General features: G+C 42.7%; 1 protein-coding gene across 2 annotated transcripts in view; it reads left to right on the top strand.

Moving 5' to 3' along the window:
* The window catches only part of NAF1 (nuclear assembly factor 1 ribonucleoprotein), a 44,365-nt gene extending 19,016 nt beyond the window's left edge, over positions 1-25,349 (top strand). For both annotated transcript variants that reach the window (XM_072120394.1, XM_072120386.1), the window contains exons 6-9: positions 8,018-8,178; positions 20,918-20,969; positions 22,907-23,009; positions 24,518-25,349. In XM_072120394.1, coding sequence (XP_071976495.1) covers positions 8,018-8,178; positions 20,918-20,969; positions 22,907-23,009; positions 24,518-24,939 — 738 coding nt within the window. In that variant the 3' untranslated portion in view covers positions 24,940-25,349. The remainder of the gene's footprint in view (positions 1-8,017; positions 8,179-20,917; positions 20,970-22,906; positions 23,010-24,517) is intronic.
* Positions 25,350-25,845: the final 496 nt, after the last annotated feature.

Below are 25,845 nucleotides of genomic sequence, written 5' to 3' on the forward strand. Positions count from 1 at the left end.
TATGGCTCGTCGCTCACACTTTTTTTTTTTTTTCTTGTAATTGGTTGGGCCCCCACTAACTACTCCCAGTGCTGTATACCTGCTGAACTGAGAGGAATTTGGGCCTGTCCCTGACTGCTGAACGTAGTGACTGGCTATACGCACTTTTATGTATATTCTCTATATCTTGTAAGATTCAGTAAGCAGGCTACAAATTCCTCCCACAGTAGTACAGGGTTCCTTCCAGACTCCATGTCCTCTTGTGTTGGCAGTGCGGTCAGGAGCATGTCTTCTGGCACTGTAGTGTGTTGGCCAACTTCTGGTGCTCAGTCTGGCACATCATCTCTAAATTTACTGACACTCTACCCTGCTCTTTGGTGCAGTTGCTGTTAAACCTCTGATACTTTCTCTCTGCCGTTGCTCAGCATTGAGACCCTTGATTTATGTATGTATCTCTTTGCTGTGGAGGGAATCGACCTCAATGATCATGCAATGGTTCCCTAAAGTCAATGGGGTGATGCTTAGGGAGGATCTCACAGCCTTTTTTCAAGCTCAGAAGGAAAGATTTCACAAAACATGGTATCGCTGCGGTACACTTTGAAGAACACCTTACAAATTTGCCGTAAGAATGTTGTTTTTCCACCACGTCCCCCATGACGGCCACCTGGAGGATGCCCTTTGACCTCTGTGGGAACAGGAAGGAGAGAGGTTAAAAGTCCCCTCCCAGCATCCTCCCACCAGTGTTCTTCCTGTTCCCACAGGGTCAGGATGGAGAGAAGATCTCTCCTTGCATCATCCAGGTGTAAGGGGGGACGTGAACACCTACCGTCGCGCGGTCCTCGACCAAGCCACGCAGGTCGGGTCCACGGGCGGCTTCGGCCCTCCCTGGTCATCCCCGTCCGGCCTGATGAAACACCGCTCATCCCGCTGGCGGCGGCGCCTAAGGGAGAGCGGTGGCGCTCCGTGCGCTTCAAATACAAAATCCCGGTGTGTCGCGCGGAGGCAGATGACGACTTCCGGCGCGACCGGAAGTGACGCTCCGATGCCGGGTCCGGAGCATGAACGCCGGCTGCAGCCTTCAACAGGGGGATGGGCTCCCCTAGAAGGTATTTAAGTCAGGTTTTGACGGTAAGCGTTGATCTGAGGTCTAAGATCAAGTTGGTTCTGGACTCTCGTGCAGCCGTGTGTTTTGCTCCCTGCCGTCACAGCCATGTCTGAAGAGGCAGATGCAGGCTCTCTCCACCCGCTGGTACTTGTAAGTGCGCTGGAGGTGTCCTCCACATGTTACATGTGTATATATTATGTTTTACGGTCTCCTGCAACAAATTCTCCTCCTTTCCCTTCCAGGAGGAATCTGGTGGAAGGGGGAAAGGCAAGGAGGAGAAGCAGGAGAAAGGGGGCAAAGTGGCGAAATCTAAATCTAAACAATCTGATGTTCAGAGCAGAAGATGTAATATGTGCTTCAGCAAGTTACCCGATACGCATAAGAAACCGATATGTAAATCTTGCATTGATAAATTATTGAGGGACGAAAAAACCTCCTTTATGGATGAGATTAAGGAGTTTATCGAAGAAAAATTTGTATCCCTCACCTCAACCTCTCAGATTCCTCAGGGCCCCTCCCCTAAGAGAGCTCGTAGGGATCCAGATTTAGCCACTCCGGTATCGGATTCAGATGTTTCCGAATCTCCGTCATGTTCTTATGGAGATTCAGAAGTAACACATTTTGACTTACAAGAATCTGAAGCCAGGTATCTGTTTCCTATTGAAGAAATGGAAAGATTACTCAAAGCAGTAAGGGATACTCTAAATATTGAAGATATAATCCCTCCTAGATCGGTTGAAGAGGATCTCTTCGGAGGATTGAGGACCAAAAAGCGAAGGGTCTTTCCTGTTAATAATACCCTGAAAGATCTAATCACGGCAGAATGGCAAGAACCTGAAAAGAAAATAGCAGTTTCCAAAAATTTTAAGAAACGACTTCTGTTCGAACCTGAAGATTCGAAGATCTGGGACGCATGTCCTAAGGTGGACGTACAAGTGTCCAAGGTATCCAAGAAAATGGATTTACCTTTTGAAGATGCGGGGCAACTACGGGACCCTATGGACCGTAAAGCCGAGGCACTACTCAGGAAAGCATGGGATACATCTATGCTAAATCTGAAGACTAACCTGACGGCCACCTCGGTAGCCAGAACACTACTCTTCTGGCTGAAAGAGCTAGAAAACCATGTTAAAGACCATACTCCTAGAGAAGTTATCTTAGAGAATATTCCTCTCCTCAAGTTAGCAACAGCCTTCCTAGCTGATGCCTCTGCGGAGTCCATCCGATTTTCAGCTAAAGAAGGGGCTCTATCCAACGCATCGAGGAGAGTGCTTTGGCTGAAGCAATGGGGAGGGGACTTACGCTCCAAAACAAAATTGTGTGGAATCCCCTTTTCAGGCGAGTTCGTCTTCGGCCCGGACCTCGATGCCATTCTCGAGAAAGCTGCCGACAAGAAGATGGGGTTTCCGGAAAATCGCCCCGACACCAAAAAGAAATTTTTTCGTGGCCCCAAGGACCAGAGGGAGAACTACAGAGGGAAGGGCAAACAAGGCCGTTGGAGCTACCCCAAGGGAGGCAGAGGTCGTGGCTTCTTGTTCTCCTCAAATAGTGACCCATCAAAAAGTAAGAAGCAGTGACGCCAAGGTTGGGGGAAGACTCATGTTTTATACTTCCCAATGGGAGAAGATAACATCAAATCTCTGGGCAAGAGATATTATAAAAAATGGTTACAGAATAGAATTCTCCTGTCTTCCCCCACAAAGATACTTCCGCCCATCCTCATCATCTCCTTCTATACAGGTCACCATCTGGCAGGAGGTCCAGAACCTGCTACAACTGGGGGCCATCCTGAGAGTTCCGCCCAATCAGGAGGAACAAGGTTTCTACTCTCCTCTGTTCACAGTGAAAAAGCCCAACGGATTGAATCGTCTTATAATAAACTTGAGAGGACTAAATCGCTTCATAATATACAGACGCTTCAAGATGGAGTCGGTAAGATCTGCTATACCCCTCATCCACCAAAACTTCTTTATGTGCACCATAGACTTAAAGGACGCCTATTATCACGTTCCCATCCACCCTTCCTCTCAGAAATATTTAAGATTTTCTGTTCTTTCTCCGGAAGGGGTAACTCACCACTTTCAGTTTTGCGCACTACCCTTCGGAATATCTTCCGCTCCCAGGGTATTTTCCAAACTGATGATAGAGGTGGTGGCTTTCTTAAGAAATCAGGATGTGTCTGTCGTTCCCTACCTAGACGACTTCCTGATTATAGCCAGTACCAGCTTAGACCTAATCAGGTTTCGGGATTTTACAATTTCTACACTCACAAGTCTGGGGTGGATCGTCAACTTTCAGAAGTCAAGTCTTTCTCCCCTTACCCAGATAAAATTTTTGGGGGTAATCTTAGACTCATGTCGCCAAATCTCTTCTCTTCCACAGGACAAGAAGGACAACATCAGACACCTCGTATTATCATTCAGGAAAAAACCATACGTCTCAATCCGAACGGCGATGAAGCTTTTGGGACAGATGACAGCCAGTATCCCAGCAGTTTCTTGGTGCCAAAACCATTCCAGATCCCTCCAAAGCTGGATCCTCTCATCTTGGGACAAATCACCAAGAGGGTTAGAGAAAAGGGTCCAGATCCCGCTGAGCGTCAGACGAGATCTTCTGTGGTGGCTGGATACAAGGAACTTAGGAAGGGGCGTCCCATGGATCCAACAGCCCTTGATTACCATTCAAACAGATGCAAGCAAGTCAGGTTGGGGCGCCTGTTTTCAAGATCAACTGGTACAGGGTCAATGGACTCAAGAAATCAGTGCCAAATCCTCCAACTTCAGAGAATTGTGTGCAGTCTGGGAAACTCTGAGATCCAACAGGTCTCACCTAAAGAGTTCTCACCTCCTGATATTATCCGACAACACCACCACTGTATCATATCTGAGGAGACAGGGGGGCACCAGGTCTCCGGAGTTACTGGCACTATCACAGAAAATCTTCAAATGGGCAGAGAACAATTGCCAATCTCTCTCCGCAACCCATCTTCGTGGAAGAGAGAACCTAACAGCCGACTTCTTGAGCAGGAAAACACTATTACCAAACGAATGGTGTCTAAAGCAGGAGATTTACGACCATCTGATCACCTTATGGGGGCAACCTCTCATAGACCTGTTTGCTTCAAGAGAGAATACAAAGTGCAACCTTTTCTATTCTCTAGACACAAGGGAACCATTCTCGACTCTGGACGCATTCAGCCATACTTGGGACCAGCCACTAGCATATGCCTTTCCCCCAATTCCCCTGATTTCAAGAGTACTACGCAAGGTTTACCTGGACAAGGCCAGGGTAATACTAATCTGCCCGAACTGGAAGAAGAAGAGTTGGTACCCTCTTCTGAGATCCATGGCTCTTCAGGAACCCATCCTACTTCCTCCAGAGAACGATCTCCTATTTCAAGGCCCAGTTCTTCATCCAAGACCGAGTTACTTCGACCTATCAGCATGGATCCTGAAAGGGAACTCCTGCTAAGAAAGGGTCTTTCATCAAGGGTGGTGAACACTCTACAGGCAAGTAGAAAACCAGTGACATTTGCCATATATCATAAAATATGGAAAAAATTTGTATCTTTTTGTGGGGACAAACCTCCATCACAAGATAACCCTAATATCTTTCAGGTGTTGGAGTTCCTGCAGGCTGGATTAGAAAGGGGTCTATCCACAAGCACTTTAAAAGTGCAGGTGTCTGCCCTTGGTGCCTTTCATGACTGCTGCCTAATGGACAATAGGTGGGTAAAAAGGTTTATAACCGCCTCTTCTAGGATCCGTCCTCAGGTCCTTACTAAAATCCCTACATGGGACCTTACGTTGGTTCTCAATACCTTATCCAAAGGTCCATTCGAACCAATAGAAAACATTGATATCAGAAACCTGACTTTAAAAACAGTTTTTCTGGTAGCTATAACCTCAGCCCGAAGACTAGGAGAACTACAAGCCATTTCTATTCAAGAGCCTTACTTAAAGATTCTAGATGACAGAATTATAATAACTCTTGACTCTGCTTTTCTTCCAAAGGTGGTCTCGAATTTCCACAGAAACCAGGAAATTATCCTACCATCCTTTTGCAGCAATCCGACATCCTCCAGGGAGGCGGAATGGCATACTCTTGATGTAAGGCGCATGGTATTAAAGTATCTTCAATCTACTGAGGAATGGCGAGTAGATAATAACCTCTTCATTCAATTCCAGGGACCCAACAAGGGAAAAAAGGCATCTAAGGTCACAATCGCTAGATGGCTCAAGATGGCAATCTCAAAGTGCTATAACCTACAGAACAAGCCGGTTCCATTGAACATAAAGGCCCATTCTACAAGGGCCATGTCTACTTCGTGGGCAGAAAGAAGGGGAGCTACACTAGACCAAATCTGCAGGGCTGCGACTTGGGCTTCCCAAAATACATTCATTAAACATTACAGATTGGACATTCCTAAAAATAAAGATTTGGCCTTCGGAAGGAAGGTGCTTCAATCAGTCATCCCACCCTAGCTTATCATCTCATTTGATAAGTCTCCAGGTGGCCGTCATGGGGGACGTGGTGGAAATTAAGATTTAGAAACCTACCGGTAAATCAGTTTCCACTAGTCCACCATGACGGCCTATTTATTCCCTCCCTAATATTAATTGTTTTTGTTGTATTCAGGTGTGTGACTTAACATACTAATAAATACAGTTGCATCCATTCCAGGTGTGGTTATTTGGTAGACACTGGTGGGAGGATGCTGGGAGGGGACTTTTAACCTCTCTCCTTCCTATTCCCACAGAGGTCAAAGGGCATCCTCCAGGTGGCCGTCATGGTGGACTAGTGGAAACTGATTTACCGGTAGGTTTCTAAATCTTAATTTCCTTAAGGAGAGGGTTTTGGCTCTCCTTCCCCCACAGAATAGGGGATATCAGTCGGATTGCCGGGTTCTGGCTTCTGGGACCCCCATCGATAAGATGAAGGGGACCACCAGCAATCCAGGCAAACATGGACCCTTTCTCAATATTGGGTCCCTTTCTGCAAGTCGGGCTTGTGTCCTGCCTCTCCATAGTGGGTCCTGACAGAGGGCACACATCAGCAACCCTTTGGGTACATGCACACGTCACCGCACTGGAGAGGAGGAACGATGAACGCTGCTCATCCCCTGCACTCCACCAGTTCCACTCGACCAGGGCCGACACCATAGCACAGCAAAATATAGGACATGTCCTATATTTTGCCGCGCACGGTCCGGTGCATAGACTTCAAATGGTCTATGGTGCAGCCCCATATTGGTTGCCATTTAGTTTGTGGGAATGAGCCTTGTACACATGCACGGTTTCTGTTGTGTATTAAAATGCAACGCAAATTATGTCTTGGAGGGGCTATGCACGGATGTGTTTCCATAGAAACACTTGAAATAAGTTCCATGTGGTAACAATGCAAAATTTTCTAGTTGCAGATTGCAAGCAATTCACTAGAAGCCTCTGTGACCAGGCTACACCCTTCCTCCCACCATTTGTGTTGTGTTTCAAAAAACAGGAGTAAAAATGCTCCTCTTACCATTTGAGTATTTTTAATACCACACATAAATGATTGAATGTATATATACTGTATTTTCCGGACTATAAGGCGCACTTAAAAGCCTTGGATTTCCGTTGAAATCCAAAGTGCGCCTTATAGTCCGGTGCGCCCTATGTATGGCGCTGGGCAGCGGACCATACTTACATAGGTCCCCGCTACCGGAGACAGCAGATCTCCAGCGGGAACTGCAGACCACGCGGCACGAACAACTTCTGCCGCGTGGTCTGCAGTTCCCGCTGGAGATCTGCTGTCTCCGGTAGCGGGGACCTATGTAAGTATGGTCCGCTGTCCTCCTCCACCTCCCCCTCACCTTCCCCACTCACCTTCCCCGTGTCGTCTCGTCGGGTCTCGTCTTCGCGTCGTGTCTCTTCTCCGCGTCGCGTCTCCGCTCCGCCCCCGGACCTCTACCACGCCCCCGGACCCCGCGCCTTATAGTCCGATGCGCCTTATATATGGAATTATTACATATATAAGGCGCATCGGACTAATGCGCCTTATAGTCCGGTGCGCCTTATAGGCAGAAAAATACGGTATGTATATGTATGTATGTTCCCAGATGGCCATTTATGCAATAAATGTCAAATCAAGTAATTTATTTTTTTACACTGCATTTGTAACCAGCACAGAATCATCAAATACAGCACAAAATAAAATAAGCACAAAATAAAGCAGCTGAAAATCTCTTGGCATCAAACAAATATAAATAGAGGTGCAGTTTTGTTCTTAAGTTGAATTTGTATGCAAGTCAGAACTGTATACTTTAATTGTAGCTCCAGGTAAAATATTTGGGGTCTGTATGACCGGGGGGTTGTCGGAAGGTGAGAAGATGCACATCGTTGCTATGACATGAAACCCCTTTCACGGTACTGCATTGTGTTGCCTATAGCACCATCTCATACACCCCGTATATGAATGGGCAGGGAGACCACCCCCTAGCCTGTTTAAATACTGTTGGCCAGAAGGGTTCTGCACTGCTGCGGCAGGTCATGTGACTGGAGTTTTTTCAGTCTTTACTGAATGACTCTGGCTGGTCCTACTCCTTTTTCCTCAGGTTGGTAAAACAAATGGTGCAATTGAGATGCACGGATTCAGGTCAAGTGTATCCATATGAAATGTTGTACTCCCTAAAAATTGCATGCAATGTTGTTATGCTCAAATTAGTACACGCTTGGTATCGAGAAGTGTTACTCGCAATGGAAAAGTGGGAGGATGTGTCCCCTGGTTGAAAAATTTTGTAATGTAGGTTGACTAGGTAGCCCTACAGAAACCATTGATACCATGCAGGCTCTTGCAATATAAAGGCTCTGTAGTTTGCTGCCTAATGTATGATCAGTGAACAAAGTGGGATCCGTTTTGTACTGCAACTGACTTGTTTGTTTTCTGTATTCACAGATATTTGAGATATTTGGACCTGTCCCGCATCCATTTTATGTGGTTCGCTTTAATACTAAAGAACATATTGAATCCACTGGAATAAAAATGAAGGATAACATGTATTTTGCTCCATCTGTGGAGGACTTTACACAATATATAATCCCTGATGCATTTAAAAGGTATGTTTCTAAAGAGCACTTCATAGTAATGGTATTTAATATCCAATGTCCTGTCCTGTGGTGGGAAGTGGTAAAAAATTCCAAATGCAGTAAAATTTGGTGAAAAAATGACTTTGAGGCATTTTCTTGTAGACTTTGTTTTTACTACTTCCACTGTGCACCCCAAATGACATGTCTGCTTTATTCTGTGGGTCAGTACGATCACAGCGATAAACCTATACAAATATATTAATGTTTATTTACATTTACAAAAATTAAAACCACCTGTACAGAAAAAAAAAATCATTTTGCCATCTTCTGGTGCTAATTTATTTTGGCGCTAGCTATTTCATACTTTGGTGTACGAAGCTGTGTGTGGTGTAATTTTTTTTTTGTGATATGAGATGACATGTTCAGTGCTACCATTTTGAGGACTGTACAGCCTTTTGACCACTTTTCATAACATTTTATTATATGTTGCAAAATGGCAAAAAAATGGCTTTTTCGACTTTGAATGCTATTTTCCATTACGTGGTTTAATTCGCGTGTGGTAAATACAAATAAGGGGCATGGTGAAGGATTGGGGAATCCGATTTGGCAGGTGGTTTGTTGGGCAAAGTGGTTGTTGTGGGGTGGAGGCACAGGTGGACTTGGGATCACCCATATGACAGCTGTCCGTGGCCACATATACACTTGCCTCTGTCCGCAGCGCTCATCACCCGCACAACACCGCCAGTAATGCAGCATAGCACCCGGTTACATTGTGCATAGGGTGCTTACTGTGGGGTAAGATTCAGCCACAACACAAGGCAACTTTACTTTTTTTGTTAAATGTGCAAGCATATTGTATTACAGCGTTCTAGTTTCTGTGAGGTTTCAAAATCAATAATACAGCGAATGATAGCAGAGAAGTAAGCAATGATCAGTCACTGTTTTTACTTTAGTCATATTGTCTTTGTATAGATATGTACTGCTTATAACAGGACACTTGCGCATTGGCTATATAAATATCTAGATAAAGACGTGATGTACATTTTGTGCCAGTGTGTTGTCATCCATGTGCCACAATACTTAGCTGCGGAGTTGACAATTGAGGTAAGCAGCTGTGATCGTGGCTATTGGTGGCAGTCTTCCACACACCCCATGTTCTCATCATACTTCCTGCCCGACACTTTGACCTAACGGTAGGTGTTGGGAAAGGGTTTTGTCCAGGGGGGGCAGTTCTAACTGAATGCCATTAGATTTTTTCTGTAAATGACAATGTGGCTTTTTAGATGTTTGGATTTGTCTTTAGCCATAAAAATACAATGGGAATTACGAAAGTCTGATTTATAAACTTACTGAAATAAATCAGAAGTTTTGGTAGTGTAGTTAAGGGAACAGTGGTAAAAAGGCAATGCAATTCAGGAGGAGGAAAGAAAGTTCAGAGGCCGGCAATGCTCACACCAGAGTACATAAATGAACACCTTCTGCAGACCAAAGGCAGGAGACTAGGCATTAGGGAAAACAAAGCAGTCCAGGGTGCACGTCCAATATATGCAGACAGATCAGGCAAAACAAAAGAGGGAAATGCGGCACTCACCGGAATGATGAAAAAAGGCTTTCTTTTTATTGTTGTAGAGGTGCAGAGCAGAATGAGGAGCTGCCTCGCCAGCCTTCCGATGCCCCCCTTGCCCCCCCCCCCCCGACAGGTCCTCTTCTATATGGCGATGCTCCGGCATCTGCTACGTGTCCCCACGCTGTCCTTTGCAAGGATATTGACATTAGCCACTCGCTGACATCAGTGTGTGCCGGCGCACATAGTAGAACGTCAGCGAACAGCTGGCGCCAGAACCCCTGCAACGGACAGCGCTTGGACACAGAGCAGATGCATTTCCCATCCTCGGCTTAGTCTCGTGGCAATGAGTTTTTCCTGAGTAAGTGTCTCTGTTTTATTATGCTCTATTTAGATGTTAAATTTCCTTTGACTTGTACAGCATGTCCTAGTCTTTTTTTCACAGATCACTCTGACCAAAGTCAAAAAACTGATATTAGAGTTCATTTCCTCTGTGTAACATGCAGCCAAGCAGACCTATGTGTCTTCTGGCATAGTGAAATTTTATTAACGGGGTTGTCCGAGAGTTGTGAAAAAAAAATAAAGGTGGCCGGAGGGGTCTGCTTAAAAAAAATAAAGATCTACTTACCTTCCTGCGCCCTCCTGTGTCCCGCGCTGCTGTTGCTCTGGTCCGGGCGCCATGTAAACAAACATGGCCGCCAGAGCAGTGCTGGATTCCGCTTCCCGCTGGACCTGACGACCTTCCGGCCCACATGCACAATGCTGTGAATAGGGACGGATAGGCGTGTACGGCCACGGCCGGCCGGAAGCTGAATCAAGCACTGCACATGTAAATCCAGCACAGTGCATGTAAACTGTTTGTTTACATGGCGTCTGGACCAGAGCAACAGCAGTGCTGGACACCGGAAGGTAGGTAGATCTTTATTTTTTTTAAGCAGCCCCCTCCGGCCACCTTTAGAGTTAAAGGAGTTGTCCGGCAGCTGTGAAAAAAACTTTCTTTTTGTAGATGGAGTTGTTTTAGGGCTTGTTTTTTTTGTAGGACAAGCTGTACTTTTTATTGATATCATGTTGGGTAAATGTTAGTTGGATGTGAAAATATCGTAATTTATGCATATATATATTTTTTTTTCATTAGATTTTTATATCTGATGGGGTATTAGGAGATCTTCATTTATTTGTTTTGATTTTTTTTTTTTAACTGTTTTACATAAAAAGGTGACCATTTGATAACTTGCTTATTGTAATGTACTGCAATACTAATTGCAACATTCTACTGTTAGAACGATTTAGCAGGCATTTAAGGCCTCCAGCTCTGAGGTCCTTAATTTGACCTCAGGGCTGCCATGGAAGAGGGCAGCACCTCCATGCCCTGCCGGAGCATCTGGGGTTAAACAGCCGAGATCGCGAGAGCCAGGGGAGCCAGGTTTTCACATACAGCCTAGCTCCCACAGCAATCACATGGGATCTGGTTCTGAGCCTGGGCGATCGCTGGAACATACATGTAGATTGGGATGCGGCAATGGAATGTACACTCACCGGCCACTTTATTAGGTACACCATGCTAGTAACGGGTTGGACCCCCTTTTGCCTTCAGAACTGCCTCAATTCTTTGTGGCATAGATTCAACAAGGTGCTGGTCCAGATTTTGGTCCATATTGACTTGATGGCATCACACAGTTGCCGCAGATTTGTCCGGCTGCACATCTATGATGCGAATCTCCCGTTCCACCACATCCCAAAGATGCTCTATTGGATTGAGATCTGGTGACTGTGGAGGCCATTTGAGTACAGTGACCTCATTGTCATGTTCAAGAAACCAGTCTGAGATGATTCCAGCTTTATGACATGGCGCATTATCCTGCTGAAAGTAGCCATCAGATGTTGGGTACATTGTGGTCATAAAGGGATGGACATGGTCAGCAACAATTCTCAGGTAGGCTGTGGTGTTGCAACGATGCTCAATTGGTACCAAGGGGCCCAAAGAGTGCCAAGAAAATATTCCCCACACCATGACACTACCACCACCAGCCTGAACCGTTGATACAAGGCAGGATGGATCCATGCTTTCATGTTGTTGACGCCAAATTCAGACCATACCATCCAAATGTCGCAGAAATCGAGACTCCCCAGACCAGGCAAATTGTAGCCTCCGTTTCCTGTTCTTCGCTGAAAGGAGTGGCACCCGGTGTGGTCTTCTGCTGCTGTAGCACATCTGCCTCAAAGTTCGACATACTGTGCGTTCAGAGATGCTCTTCTGCCTACCTTGGTTGTAACTGGTGACGATTTGAGTCACACTTGCCTTTCTATCAGCTCGAACTAGTCTGCCCATTCTCCTCTGGCATCAACAAGCCATTTCCGCCCACAGAACTGCCGCTCACTGGATGTTTTTTCTTTTTCGGACCATTCTCTGTAAACCCTAGAGATGGTTGTGCGTGAAAATCCCAGTAGATCAGCAGTTTCTGAAATACTCAGACCAGCCCTTCTGGCACCAACAACCATGCCACGTTCAAAGGCACTCAAATCGCCTTTCTTCCCCATACTGATGCTCGGTTTGAACTGCAGCAGATTGTCTTGACCATGTCTACATGCCTAAATGTGATTGGCTGATTAGAAATTAAGTGTTAACGAGCAGTTGGACAGGTGTACCTAATAAAGTGGCCGGTGAGTGTATTTCCCAAAGTACCTGTACGTCTTTTTGCGCCAAGGGGTTAAACAAAAAAGGTATAAGGGGTCTTCTGAGGGCTTTTACGATTAATAAAACTGGTATCCCAAGTCCCCTTTGTAAATTTCAGTCTTAAAGCAAATGTGCTGCAGCTCCACTCTTCAATCCCATAGACAGCAAAGTTAGTGTTTTTTTTTTTTTTCCTTGCAACGGAAGAGAAGAGGATATAATGTATTTTAGAACAATTTAACGCCAACACTAAAGAGGATTTTAAAATGGTAATTTTGTTTGTAAATTGCCCCCAAGATTTATATTATTCAATTCCTTCACCTACAACTGATGGTAGTGGCTCTCGTTTTTTGTTTCCTGAAATTGCGATAAAGGTAAAAGCATCACACTCAAAAATGAAGAGCTGCTTCTAGGTTCAACACTAAATTGCCTTTTCACATTTCCATTTTCTACTTGCTCTTGAGCGGTGCCACATAAGAGCCTTGAAGAATTCCTGGCAGTGTTCACACAGCAGCTGCCGAGTAACAGGAGTCCTCTAGTCTATTACACACTCGCTTTGGTTAGCACGCAGTTGACTTGGGTAACTTATTGATTTCATTATTTGAACTATTGTATTGACTGCATAATCCGTGCCTTCAGAGGTTTTCACGGTCTGAAGCTATTTTCTCTCTTCTGTCCACTTGCCAGTTGTGTAATGTTTTTTTTTTAGATGGGAAATACTCAACAGTATTGTACAGACTGCTATGTTATACAGTACATGGTTTTCAAAGATGGCAGTCCTCACTTACATCCTCATAAAACATATTCCATTTATAAACCCCTTCATGACTAAGCCTTTTTTTTATCTGCCTTGTGTCACTGTAAGTGGTTAAAACTTTGCTTCAGCGGAAAAATCCTTTAAAGTGTTCCTATCCCGTGGATAGGGCCTGACTTGCTGATCAGTGGGGGTCTCATTGCAGAGACCCCCCTCGTTGCTCCATCAGATTAATGGAGCAGATGGCCGCGCACGACCGTTCTGCTCCAGTAATCTCTATGGCGCCGACGGAGGCCTTGGAGAGCAGCACCATAGCGATTACCGTATTTTTCGGATTATATAAGGCACACCATCAATAAATGCCTGCTAAAACGTCTAGGTTCATATATAAGGAGCAACGGATTATAAGGATGAATGACCAGCAGGTGGCAGACCTGTGCACAGTTCAAGGCAGCTGTTGTCTGTAAGTACGGTTCATGTATAAGGCGCACTGGACTATAAGGCGCACCTTTGATTTCTGAGAAGATCAAAGGATTTTTTGTGCACCTTTTTATAGTTCGAAAAGTATGGCAGTGGAATTTAGAAACTGAAAATTGGCTACAAATTTAACATTCACAAAGGATTAAATGATAAGCTCCACAATGTTTGATACCCAATTGAGTGTGGTGATAACCCATATGTGGTGGTAAACTGCTGTATGGGCACAGAGCAGACAGTATGCACAGTCAATGTTAAATCCCCAGGGCTGCCACAGAGGGTGGCGATTGAGTATCTGGTACTGCCCCCTCTACAGTGCGGTCACCATGACTATCGCAATCTTTGCTGGTATTTTGGGAGCCTGGCTTTCAGATGCAGCCACGCTCCCGCAGCAATCGCACAGGCCCAGCCTCTGAGCCCAGGCGTTCGCCTAGATGTAATTGTATGTCGTGGTCCAGGAACTACTCGCATCCTATAATGTACAATTACTTCAAGGTACAAAGCCGGAAAGATTTAGGAGAACGTCACCAACCGCATTTGACGCACTTCTGAGCCAGTGCAGGATTGTAAGTCATAGATGGCCATGTTACCTTTTTGAAAATCTGATATACTTAGGAAGAAACTCCCCACAAAACATACTGCAGTCAAACGCAATGCAAACACTCTGGGGTGGGGCTCGGCATGCACATGTGATCGCTAACTGCACCTGGTGTTTAGTGTGTTCAGAAGTGGCCTTGATGGCCTTATCTATGCTGCGAGGTGTCACCTGTGACATTTTAGCCAGCACAGCAGTACTGAAAACTGGAAGGATGATTGAATCAGGAGCTGGAGGCCGTAGTGTATTGGGCACAGCCATCTATGACTGTCTCCTCAAAACTGTTCTTTTCAAAATGAAACGCAGGTGAACAGTGCGGGGCTCTTAATATAACTAAACTGCTATGTACATTTCTAGACAATGTCATTGTGTGGTCCTGTGTTCATAGAAGAACTGACTGACCTTCACAAGCCTAAAGATTATTTCATTGTTTGCCGATTTTTGCAGCAAAATAAAATGTAAAATTCATGCTTTGTGTGAATGAGAAAATGTTAATCTGTGATGCTGCTTTCGTTAGCTCTTATTAATATTCCAAGAGCTGTTTAGCAATGAATATTGTGCTATCTCATCAGTATGGTAAACCATTCTGTCCTTGGCTTCTAGCTTATCTGTGGTTGATGGCTGCAGATTAGTTCTTCATATTTCTTGTTACAAACTTTGAAGTCACAGAGTATCATCAAATCCTTGGTGATATGTAATGCAGGTAATTGAGCAAGACATTTATTAGCTGTACACTTTTTACACATGGTGATATTGTATAGCAGTGACTCCAGTAATCTGCTGATATCTTTCATTTATTGCTCATTTTGCCCAATAACGTGTGCAGGATGAAGGAGAAGGATGGCGTTTCATGTGCCGAATTCTGGGTATAAAGGTCCATATAAATAAACCATGTGGCACAGAGATGCACAGCGAGACACATGCACAACTTCCACTCCGACTAGATATTATCCCTTATGCAAGTGAACATTACTTTTGTCCGTGTGCTATCCAACAATTCAATGATTAGCACACATACAAATTCATTTCTGTGGGCTCATAAATGAATCTTTTCAGTGGTCATGACAAGAAATGAGCAGACCAATTCGGGTTCGCCCACCCTGGTAATGACCAGGGCTGGCACTGATTGTGGGTGTTACCCTTTAAATGCCGGTCGAATAGAGGGTTTGCCAAACCCCTTATCTGAGCCTCTACATTTAATTTAATTCATTTGCCATATATAAACATTTCTTCAATTGGATGTTAATTAAAAAAAAATGTTCCTGTGTGAAGATAATTTCTCATAAATGTTGCCATGTTGTCCCTTAGAAACGAGATAGCTTCCTGGGATATGACCACCTCACTTTTTGGCAGCAGTGTCCAGACATGGCCTACGGAGTCCTCCCTAACCACCTGGATTCTGCGATCATAACCACGTGACGGCGGTCCCCTGCAGCAACTCCCGGACATTTTATATACAAATACTTTTTTGTTTCTTTGTGCAATCTCTCCAGGAGAGGTGGCCGTATCCAAAGAGTCGGTCTTGGCTACATGACTACATTTATGGGAAATTATCTTCACACAGAAACTTTTTTTTTTTTTTTTTAATAACATACAATTGAAGAAATGTTTATATATGGCAGGTTAAAGAAACTGAATGTGAATGACCAGATAAGAATACCCCTTTAACTTCTGTCTGAACATGGCCCCGAACATTGCCGGTTTGGGTAGGCTAAACACTAGTCATTCCATGCAACCGCAAACAATGGACCAAGGTTTGCGCCCCGTGAAATGCACACGTGATATCCTCCTATGGTTAAGTGACGCTTTAAACAGCAATGGTATGGATATAATAGCCTGGTATGAATATTATGCTCTGTCTTTCATATCCTCTAAAGAGGTGTGTTAGCTCACCCAAGTGGCAGATCTAACATGATCGTGCTTGTGACATTTCGCACACCAGCAAGGAGCGGATATTCTTTCCGATTACCACATATTGAGGGATGTCTCTTCTGTAGTGGAGTCAGAGGATGTGTGCATCTGTAATCACTCCTGTGTCTGAGTCATTTATTTGGGTGCTGGCGCTTGGATCTCAGCATTATAATGAGTTGCACTATACGTACCATATTTTACCTTATATTTGACCTGAGCCTTCTATACAATACACACGTGAACAAAATTGTTGGTACCGCTCGTTTAATGAAAGAAAAACCCACAGTGGTCACGGTAATAACTTTCATTTAACAAAAGTAAAAAATATTTAGAAATTAAATTTTTATGAAAATGAACAAATGAATAGCAGACATTGCTTTTCAATCACACGTCCACTGAAATTTTTTTTAAAATGAAACTTGCAAAACGGGCCTGGACAGAAATGATTGTCCCCTTAATTTAATATTTTGTTGCACAACCTTTTGAGGCAATCACTGCAATCAAACCATTTGTGTAACTGTCATTGAGACCTCTGCACCTCTCATCAGTTATTTTGGGCCCACTCCTCATTAGCAAACTGCTTCAGCTGTCTGGGGTGTGAAGGTGCCCTATTTAGACTCCAGGTTTCAGCTCCTTCCAAAGATGCTCAATAGGATTTCTATGCAGGCTCATAGATGGCCACTTCAGAATAGTCCAATGTTTTGCTATTTTTGGGTGTTTTGGGTTATTATCCTGTTGTAAGACCTATGATCGGCAACTGAGACCAAGCTTTCTGACACTGGGCAGCACATTTCTCTCTAGAATCCCTTGATGGTCTTGAGATTTCATTGTACCCTGCACAAATACAAGATGCCCTGTGCCTGATCCCCAAAATATAACTGAGGCTCCTCCATGTTTAATAGTAGGTACAGTGTTCTTTTCAAGCTATGCTTGAACATAGAGCTGAGGTGCCTTGTAAAGTTTGATTTTGGTCTCGTCCTTCCATAGGTCATTCTCCCAGAAGCTCTGTGGCTTTTCAACATGTAGTTCTTGCAAATTCCAGTGTTGCTAATTTGTTTTCAGCAATGGTGTCCTCCTCGGTACTATCCCATTAAGTCCACTTCAGCTCAAACAATGATGCATGGTACAATCTGACGCTGAGGTTCCCTGAGCCTGAAGTTCACCTTTTAATCTTTGAGTTTTTCTGGGCTCTTTTGTTATATATATATGTATGTATGTATGTATGTATGTATGTTTTTACTAGACAATCAAAGGCTCATCAAATATGGCTTGTTTGGAATAGTTGCCCCATTAAAAAAAAAAACATGTGACTTGAAACCAGTGACTTCTGGAACAATCTCTGAGACATTACCACAATTTAGGTGTTGGTACATAATGTACCTAACACAGCATATCGGTCCAAGCACCTCATTCCATTTATCAGTGGTGTAGCGGTGTTGATTTGGGGTAGTTTTTGCAGCAAGAGGAACATAAACTACTGTGTATTATTTTAGGGTCCTATGTAAGGCCAGCTATCCAATAGATTGTCAGATACTAGGACATACAGCAGGACAGTGGTGCATCTGATTTGTCTGTATGTGCAGCAGCTTTTTCATGTTACTACTGGTATGCCTCACTGCTTTTAGATTTTTTTTTGTCTCTCCATGTAATGGAAGTGACAGAAACATGTCTGTAGTAACCTTTCATAAACCTCAAGGGCCTCATATTTATGGATATATTTCGTATGGAAAGATCAACTATTTTGTTACATTTTTTTTTTTTTTTTTTAAATATATAAACTCTTCATATGTTTTCACCATCCAGTATGTTATATAACATACAACTAACCTAAAGCATAGTAACACAGCACAAAGCCGCTACACACAACATAACCTTCAATTTTTCTGTGCTGTATTCAAAGGTTATGTCAGCTACATTTTATATACCATATATACTCGAGTATAAGCTGACCCAAATATAAGCCGAGGTACCTAATTTTACAACAAAAAACTGGGAAAACGTATTGACTCTAGTCTAAGGCTAGGGTGGGAAGTGCAGCTGCTACTCTCTAATAAAATGTCCAGTAGTCTACACTACTCAAATAAAATGTCCACAGCAGCCCCTCCATTTAATACAATGCCTAGCAGTGTGTCCCTGCGAAAAAAATAAACTTGGTGCTCACCCTCTGGCATTGACCCCCGGCATCCTATTCTCCCTACAGCACGTCTTCGGGATCCTAGAAGTACCAGCAGATGCATGTCTATGTGATCTACTGTCACACAAATTATGACCTCAGCAGGCGGTAACACTATATAAATATATTATTATTTTGAGTACAAGCAGAGTGGGGCTTTTTTAACACAATTGTGCTGGTGACCTCTGCTTATAGTCAAGTAAATTAAAACCTGATGATCATATATGTTTATATAAGATGGATGAAGGCCAAATAAAGTACCACACGTCAAAAAAGCATAGCGTGTATCGAGACAAAGGAACGTGTTATAGGTACTAATACTATACACAAACTGAGTGACAATGAGGTATCTTTAATAATGTTTACATAGAACAGTTGTGTATTCCAAACCAGTAAAAACAATTAAAAAGCACTATCCAGTGCTGGGTCTCTATATAGCAGCAAAAACATATAATGTGCAAAAGAATGAGCACTTGTTGCTATAGGCAACCGTATAATCATGTGCAAAAATGAAGCATAAAGGTTGCTGTCCCAACTACCCTGAAATCTAATAAAGAAATGACCAATACCTGGCAGATGAAAATGAAGCTCTAGTATTGCAATGTGAATATGACACAAAATGAGTACATAAATCATATGCAAGGCAAAGACAAATGGAAAAATATCACCATGTGTGGGGTAGATGGGAGCTGGCTCCCCACGCGTTCCGCCACCGAGCCTGGTGGCTTCCTCAGGGGTATGTCGGGGTAAGCTTCATTCCAGACACATTTGATAACTGTATCATCTGCTTAATGTAGCCTAGGACTAACGTACAATAAATTACCAATATCCGCTTGTAACTATGGGTCATTTGTAAGTCGAGTGTTCTTAAGTAGGGGACCGCCTGTATAGACCACAGTTGGGAAATGACTTCCATGATAGAATTTTCTAGGTAGAAAAAGAAAGCGGTTGTATGCCCCCATTGCAAATGCATTGTGTGCACTTTAGGCACTATTAAGTGATACCCACATTCTAAGGGACGGTTCTAGAAATGCCCTTGTAAGGGTGGAAGTTACTAGCTTATCCCTCGGGTGTAATAGGGCGTGTGATTCCGGTTTGAACATCCACTTTACTCCACTCAGCAGGCCTTCCTACATCTGTGGCTCCTGCACCATTGTTGGCAGGTATGATCCAACCATTTATTTCTATAGTGCAAGCTGGATGCTACCATTTTGTCCACCTATGAATTGTTCAGTCTGTACGGCTACTTTTTGCTTTTACAAATATTTAGTAAAGTTGAGCTCTTAACAATCAGGTAAAAGTGAAGTTTTTTTTTTTTATATTGTTATTAATTTTCATAAAGAAAAACATACATCACATCAGAAATGAATACACATCTAGGAAATTGCAGCCAATATATAGTAATATACAAGGTTTGCCTACATTTTACTAGATGCTTTATAGGTAGAGCGAGCTGGTAAAAAGTCCTCTGAGACATACAATGACATATCTGCCGATTTTATATACCCTTGCAAGGTTGTCCAGTTGTTAGTAAGATCCAGTTGAAGCTTGGTCATTCCGTGTAATGTGCTGAAATGAAAGCGAAGCGAAGAGGTGCTGCTCCTGGACCTAACCAAGAAACCTTGCTCATCCTTAAACGGAACTGTGACCTGAGATGCACACTACTATCAGCTTTTATTAAATGTAATACTGGCTGGATAGCCACATCCCCATTCTCTTGTGAATTTTGGGTGCGTGTGATTCTGGAAAGAATTTTTTTCAAATTTACAGGTTGTGTTAACCAGACTTATTATTTCTTCTCTAGGGCACTGCACTTCTGTCCAGTGTCTTGTAATGAGTTTAGTTGCCATTGCCAAGTGGGTAGCTATAGTTCTGCTACTGGTCAGGAGCTGATCGATATCTATAGGTAGTAATGCAGTAGCTGGGGATAAATTAACCCTGGTGTGGGTGATGCTCATGTATATCTTGGACGTCTTGTTCCAAAATTTGCGGATGACTGGGCATGACCACAGAGTGTGCAGTAAGGATTCGTGTTGGCCACACTTCCTCCAGCACAAGTGCGTGGTGGAAGGGAAGGTTTTGTTAAGTCTGGTCGGAGCAAAATACCAATGTAAATGAGCTTTGGTGATAGATGTACCTCTTATTTGGAAGCTAAGAGGCGTGTTCGCTATGCGCAGGTCCCCCTGCCATTGTTTATCAGAAAAGATTTCATTCAAAGATTTCTCCCATGGAATAATATGTGGTAATTTTGGAGAATATTCCCACCCCCATTATATTGTAAGAGTAAAGTTTTATGACTTGTAAATATTTGTACTCTGGTGATTTAGCTCTGGTATTCTAGTGTGTTTCACTATTGGATACAGAACAGTAGGCTGGTTTCCTTATTTGTACGTATCTTGTTAAATATACAAAAAAAAAAAAATTATATCCTCCAGCCTCCCTTACTGGATTTAACAATGGTTAGTTAGCTAGTGTGATCCACAACTGGTTTAGACTTCAGCAACTGCATGTTTGGGAAGTACTTTTGTGGGGGAATGACTTGTGATTAAAAGAACCTCCAAAAGTACCAATGTTAATAAGTGTTTTATTTTTAACCTCTGATTTCCAATTCATTTTATTTCTAGAGAAAAAGGTTCTGATGCTTCATGGACTAATGACCAAGAGCCACCCCCAGATGTAAGTAACCATTCAAGTGAGATGAAAACTGGATTTATTTCTTATTTTTTACTTTTCTCATATTATTTGTATTTCCCATTCAGATAGCTTAGCCTATGAGAGGCCGGAAATGGATGAATTGCCAAAAGTTTGTGGAACATGTTTTCATGTTTCATGTAGTGTAATAGTATTTTTCTTTTAGTACATCTTTTACTGTAGTGGGTTTTTTTTTTTTTTAGAGCACAATTGGCAGCTTTGTTTCTGGGAAGCCTTATTTCTTATTCTAAGGTATACGACCAACAAATTGTCAGAGCGGCTGACAAGTAAATGGCTTTCCAAACCATCATTTTGTGACTTCATTTTATTTTGGTCAGTTGAATAACTGCCTTAAAGGGCTTTGTCTATAAAGCATTGCGAGAGACTTGGGTGTATCTCTATGTAATGGATGCAGTATTACCACACTCTCCTGGATGGTGGTGCTCATAGTCAGATTCTCACTCCGGTAGACAGGCAAATGGGAATATTGTGCACACATTCTTTTAGTCTTATTAGAATTAACTTCTTAACCACTAAAGGGAACCTGTCACCAGGGCCCTGATTTTCACTAAAGACAGGTTACAGAAGCCCATTGCACATGGAATGCAAATATGTTGTAATGCCTTTTCTAAGCATTTGTATTACAATATAATTGTGTGTTATAACTTGCTTTGAATGCTATTTTAAGTCCCAGAGTTTGCCTTTGGTTTGGATGCATTTAAAAAAAACTGCACGTGACTTGTTTGTGCTGCTCACTCCTCAGCTTTAGGCCCCCCACCACTTAGTGGCAAACTCTGGAACTTAAAATAGGATTCGAGGTAAGTTATAACACACAATTCTATATTAATGCAAATGTTTAGAAAGGGCAGAAAGACATATTTGCAATGCAGGTGTAATGGGCTTCTGTAACATTTTTTTTCGTGAAAATTAGGTTCCCCTTTAAATAAATTGTTAGCGGTCACTAATGTAGTAGGCAATAATCATTTGTAGACAAATTTATATATAACAGATCACCGAAAATACAACGTTTCAGACATATTGTTCTTTGTCAAGCCTGAAGTGCGAAGTGCCAGGTTGTGTAGTTGTGTAATGGTTAGTCATATTTGAAGACGGTGTACTGACACAGCTAATGTACACAATTACAATTGAGACCACCTACAAAACAATATGAGAAATAGAAGGTAGTAATGGGTGAATTCCTATGGTAAACAGATGAGTAGTAGAGGTACTGGTGACCTGCTGCATGGTGAGAATATGGAAACAGATCTTGTCTGGGAGCATTGGTGGCAGTCTTATGTTTTTATACTGTGTGTAGACGTCATGTGGAGGTGTTTACTGTAGCGACAGCTTCCCTCATGCCTGCAAGTTCAGCTTGCGTGCACAACAAGACATCATTGCCAGGGAATGGGAAGTTCATGTTTCTCCACCAACGCACTGAAACTATTTGCCAAAGCACATGGCTGTCAAAAACGGAAGGCCATAGATATTGTGCGAAATGAAGGAAATGGATGCATCTCTAAGCCCTTGCAGGAAAATTAGTATGTTGGGTGCAACTTTTTGTAGTCTCCAGACAAACATAGACACTAATGTAACTACTGCAACACACTTCCAAAATTAATTTGGATCAATAAATTCTAGCGGGTCTGGAAAAGCTTGGTGTTCGCAGTGCCTTTGACACGGTTTAGTTGTCTCAGATGGTTTTAATGAGAGGGCAAGACTCTTAATCTTTCAATAAAGATGATAAGTTTCTGAATTGCATTATGATCCTGGTGCACCTCTCACAAGATCCAGTGGTGATTTGTTTCTGCTTTTAAAGTCTTGGTATTTGGTGTGGAGGTGATTATATCCCAATACAGAGAGTTGAACCCTTGGATTTCTTACTCCTGCCATGTATTCATTTTCTCTTTTTGTATTTTTGTAAGGCAGTAGATTACAGTGATGATGAGCAGGAACGAGAAGCAAAGCATGCAAGGCACGGGCAGAACCCAGGAAAAAAGAAACAGAAATCTGATAAGAACAAACAAAGTAAGTTGGAGAACTCTTCTGACCAGGTTAAACTCAATATTGCCAAAATGATATAATGTATAGCAGCTAAGGGCATATTTGTTACACAGAAAGATTAACCCCTTAACGCTCTGCGCCGTAGCTCTACGGCGCAGAGGTATAAGGGAAGTATGAAGAGGGCTCACGGGCTGAGTCCTCTTCATACAGAGGTGGGGGTTTTTGCATTTTGCACAAAACCCCCACCGCTAATAACCGCGGTCGGTGCTTGCACTGATTGCGGCTATTAACCCTCTAAACGCCGCCCGGGCGCCGCCATCTTTTTTTCGATCGCCACGCCCCCGAACGTCATCGGGGGGGGGGGGCGGCGATCGGTTACCATGGTAGCCTCGGGTCTTCTTTTGACACGAGGCTACATGGTTTATGCAGGTTCGTTACAATGAGCCAGTGGCTCATTGTAATGTAAGACCTGCAAAAACGCCATATATTGCAATACTGTAGTATTGCAGTATATGGTAGGAGCGATCTGACCATCTAGGGTTAATGTACCCTAGATGGTCTAAAAAAATAGTGAAAAAAAAAGTTTAAAAAATAAAAAAAATTAATAAAATATTAAAAGTTCAAGTCACCCCCCTTTCCCTAGAACGGATATAAAACATAACAAACAGTAAAAATCACAGACATATTAGGTATCGCCGCGTCCCAAAATGCCCGATCTATCAAAATATAAAAACGGTTACGGCCGGCGGTGACCTCCGAGGCGGGAAATGGCGCCCAAATGTCCGAAATGCGACTTTTACACCTTTTTACATAACATAAAAAATGAAATAAAAAATGATCAAAATGTCGCACAGACCTCAAAATGGTAGCAATGAAAACGTCGCCTCATTTCGCAAAAAATGACCCCTCACACATTTCCGTGCGCCAAAGTATGAAAAAGTTATTAGCGTCAGAATATGGCAAAAAATGTTTTTTCTTTTTTGTACACATTCGTTTAATTTTTGAAAATGTATTAAAACACAATAAAACCTATATAAATTTGGTATCACCGCGATCGCACCGAACCAAAGAATAAAGTAGGCGTGTTATTTGGAGCGAAGAGTGAAAGTCGTAAAAACTGAGCCCACAAGAACGTTTGCCACATTTGGAATTTTTTTTCAGCTTCGCAGTACACGGCATGTTAAAATAAATAACATTACGGGAAAGTAAAATTTGTTACGCACAAAATAAGCCCTCACACAGGTCTGTACACGTAAAAATGAAAAAGTTATGGATTTTTGAAGTTGGAGAGCGAGAAATTAGCCGAAAAACCCTTCGTCCTTAAGGGGTTAAAGATGCTGCTTGGCATGTACTCTATCTCCTTGGCCGCTGGGGTGGTAAATGATTGGCTTAGCTCCTTTGCACCACAGATAAAAACCCACCGTAAATAAGTAAAAGCTTCCTGTTATGATTCAGATGCTTTGTATGCTATGCACAAATGAATGATCAATGGAAGCAATGCTTCTCAATAATACTTTTTTTCTTTTTTACAGCAACAAGTGATCAAAAATCGCGTCCATTCTCCAGTGCTGAAAGGTTTTCACAACCATACGCCAGAAATGGCTCCACACCTCATTTTTCTCAAGGGGGGAATTCACATAACCAAGAAATTGCATATGGACAACACCAACCATATTACCCATCAACCTTTCCAGGACAATACATGATGCCGCAGTCATACACTTACCACAATGCAAATTCTCAAGAATATGTTACGCCAAATATGTTTGAACATTATGGTAATATTCATGCATTTCCACCACCACCTCCACCTCCACCTCCTCCTCCTCCACCACCTCCACATATGAATTGGCCCACACAAAATCCTTATTCTTATATGCATCTCCTGCCCCCTCCCCCTCCTCCTCCACCACCACCACCAGCACCTCCAAATTCAGGACCACCAAATTTTTGAAATATTAAAGTGATGCTTGTAATGGTGTACATCAAATTGCTGTCATCCGTGCAAAACCTGTGGTATATTGCAAAGGCAATGCTTGTATGCCAACTTGTTCAGTAAAGAAAATTCATATTTCTATGGTGAGATGTCTATAGATTTTTAGGAATTCTTACGTTTAGATGGACATGTCATGCTATTTTGTAAAAAAAAGGATTTTTGTATACAGTTGCTATTTTAAACAAAACATTGATTTGTTGACTGAAAGGGATGACCAAATTTTTATTTTCTACCTTTTTTTATTTAGAATATTATGATAGATATTTAAAACATCACTATAAAGGTTTAAATTGTATTCTGTATAAAAGAGTAATACACTATGTAATGTGGTTATAAATAAATTTGTATAACTGAAAACATTTTCTTCATATCATTGTTTTTCTCTTTCTTTGCATCCCTTTATTCTAGCATTTTTACTGAAAAATGCAGGAATTGATTAGGGGGCATAGATCAAAAAGTTTTAATCAGCAATATTGGATACAGCATAACCTTGTAATTGTGTGTACTGCAGAGCGTTCGGTATTTTCACAATTGTTGGTAACATTATGGTTTGGTGTGTGTTATTGATCCATAGTAGTTCTACTTGGGTTTTAAGGTAGCTGTAGCTTCATGTTTTAACACACCAGTCTTTCCACCCACATTATACCTTCCATCAAGGGGTTATTGTTGTGGCTTACTGTATATACTTATTTTACCACCAAAAACTAGGAGCACCTATTGACTCGAGTATAAGCCGAGGGTGGGGAAATGCATTGGGCACAACCCCCTGCCCCCATGTATATACCCAGCGAACTCCGAGTAGTATACAGCCAGCCTGCCCCCAGCAGAAAAAGATAAAATGATATACTCACCCTCCGGCGGCCC

This window comes from Engystomops pustulosus, chromosome 1, assembly GCF_040894005.1.
Source record: "Engystomops pustulosus chromosome 1, aEngPut4.maternal, whole genome shotgun sequence".
Classification (NCBI taxonomy): domain Eukaryota; kingdom Metazoa; phylum Chordata; class Amphibia; order Anura; family Leptodactylidae; genus Engystomops; species Engystomops pustulosus.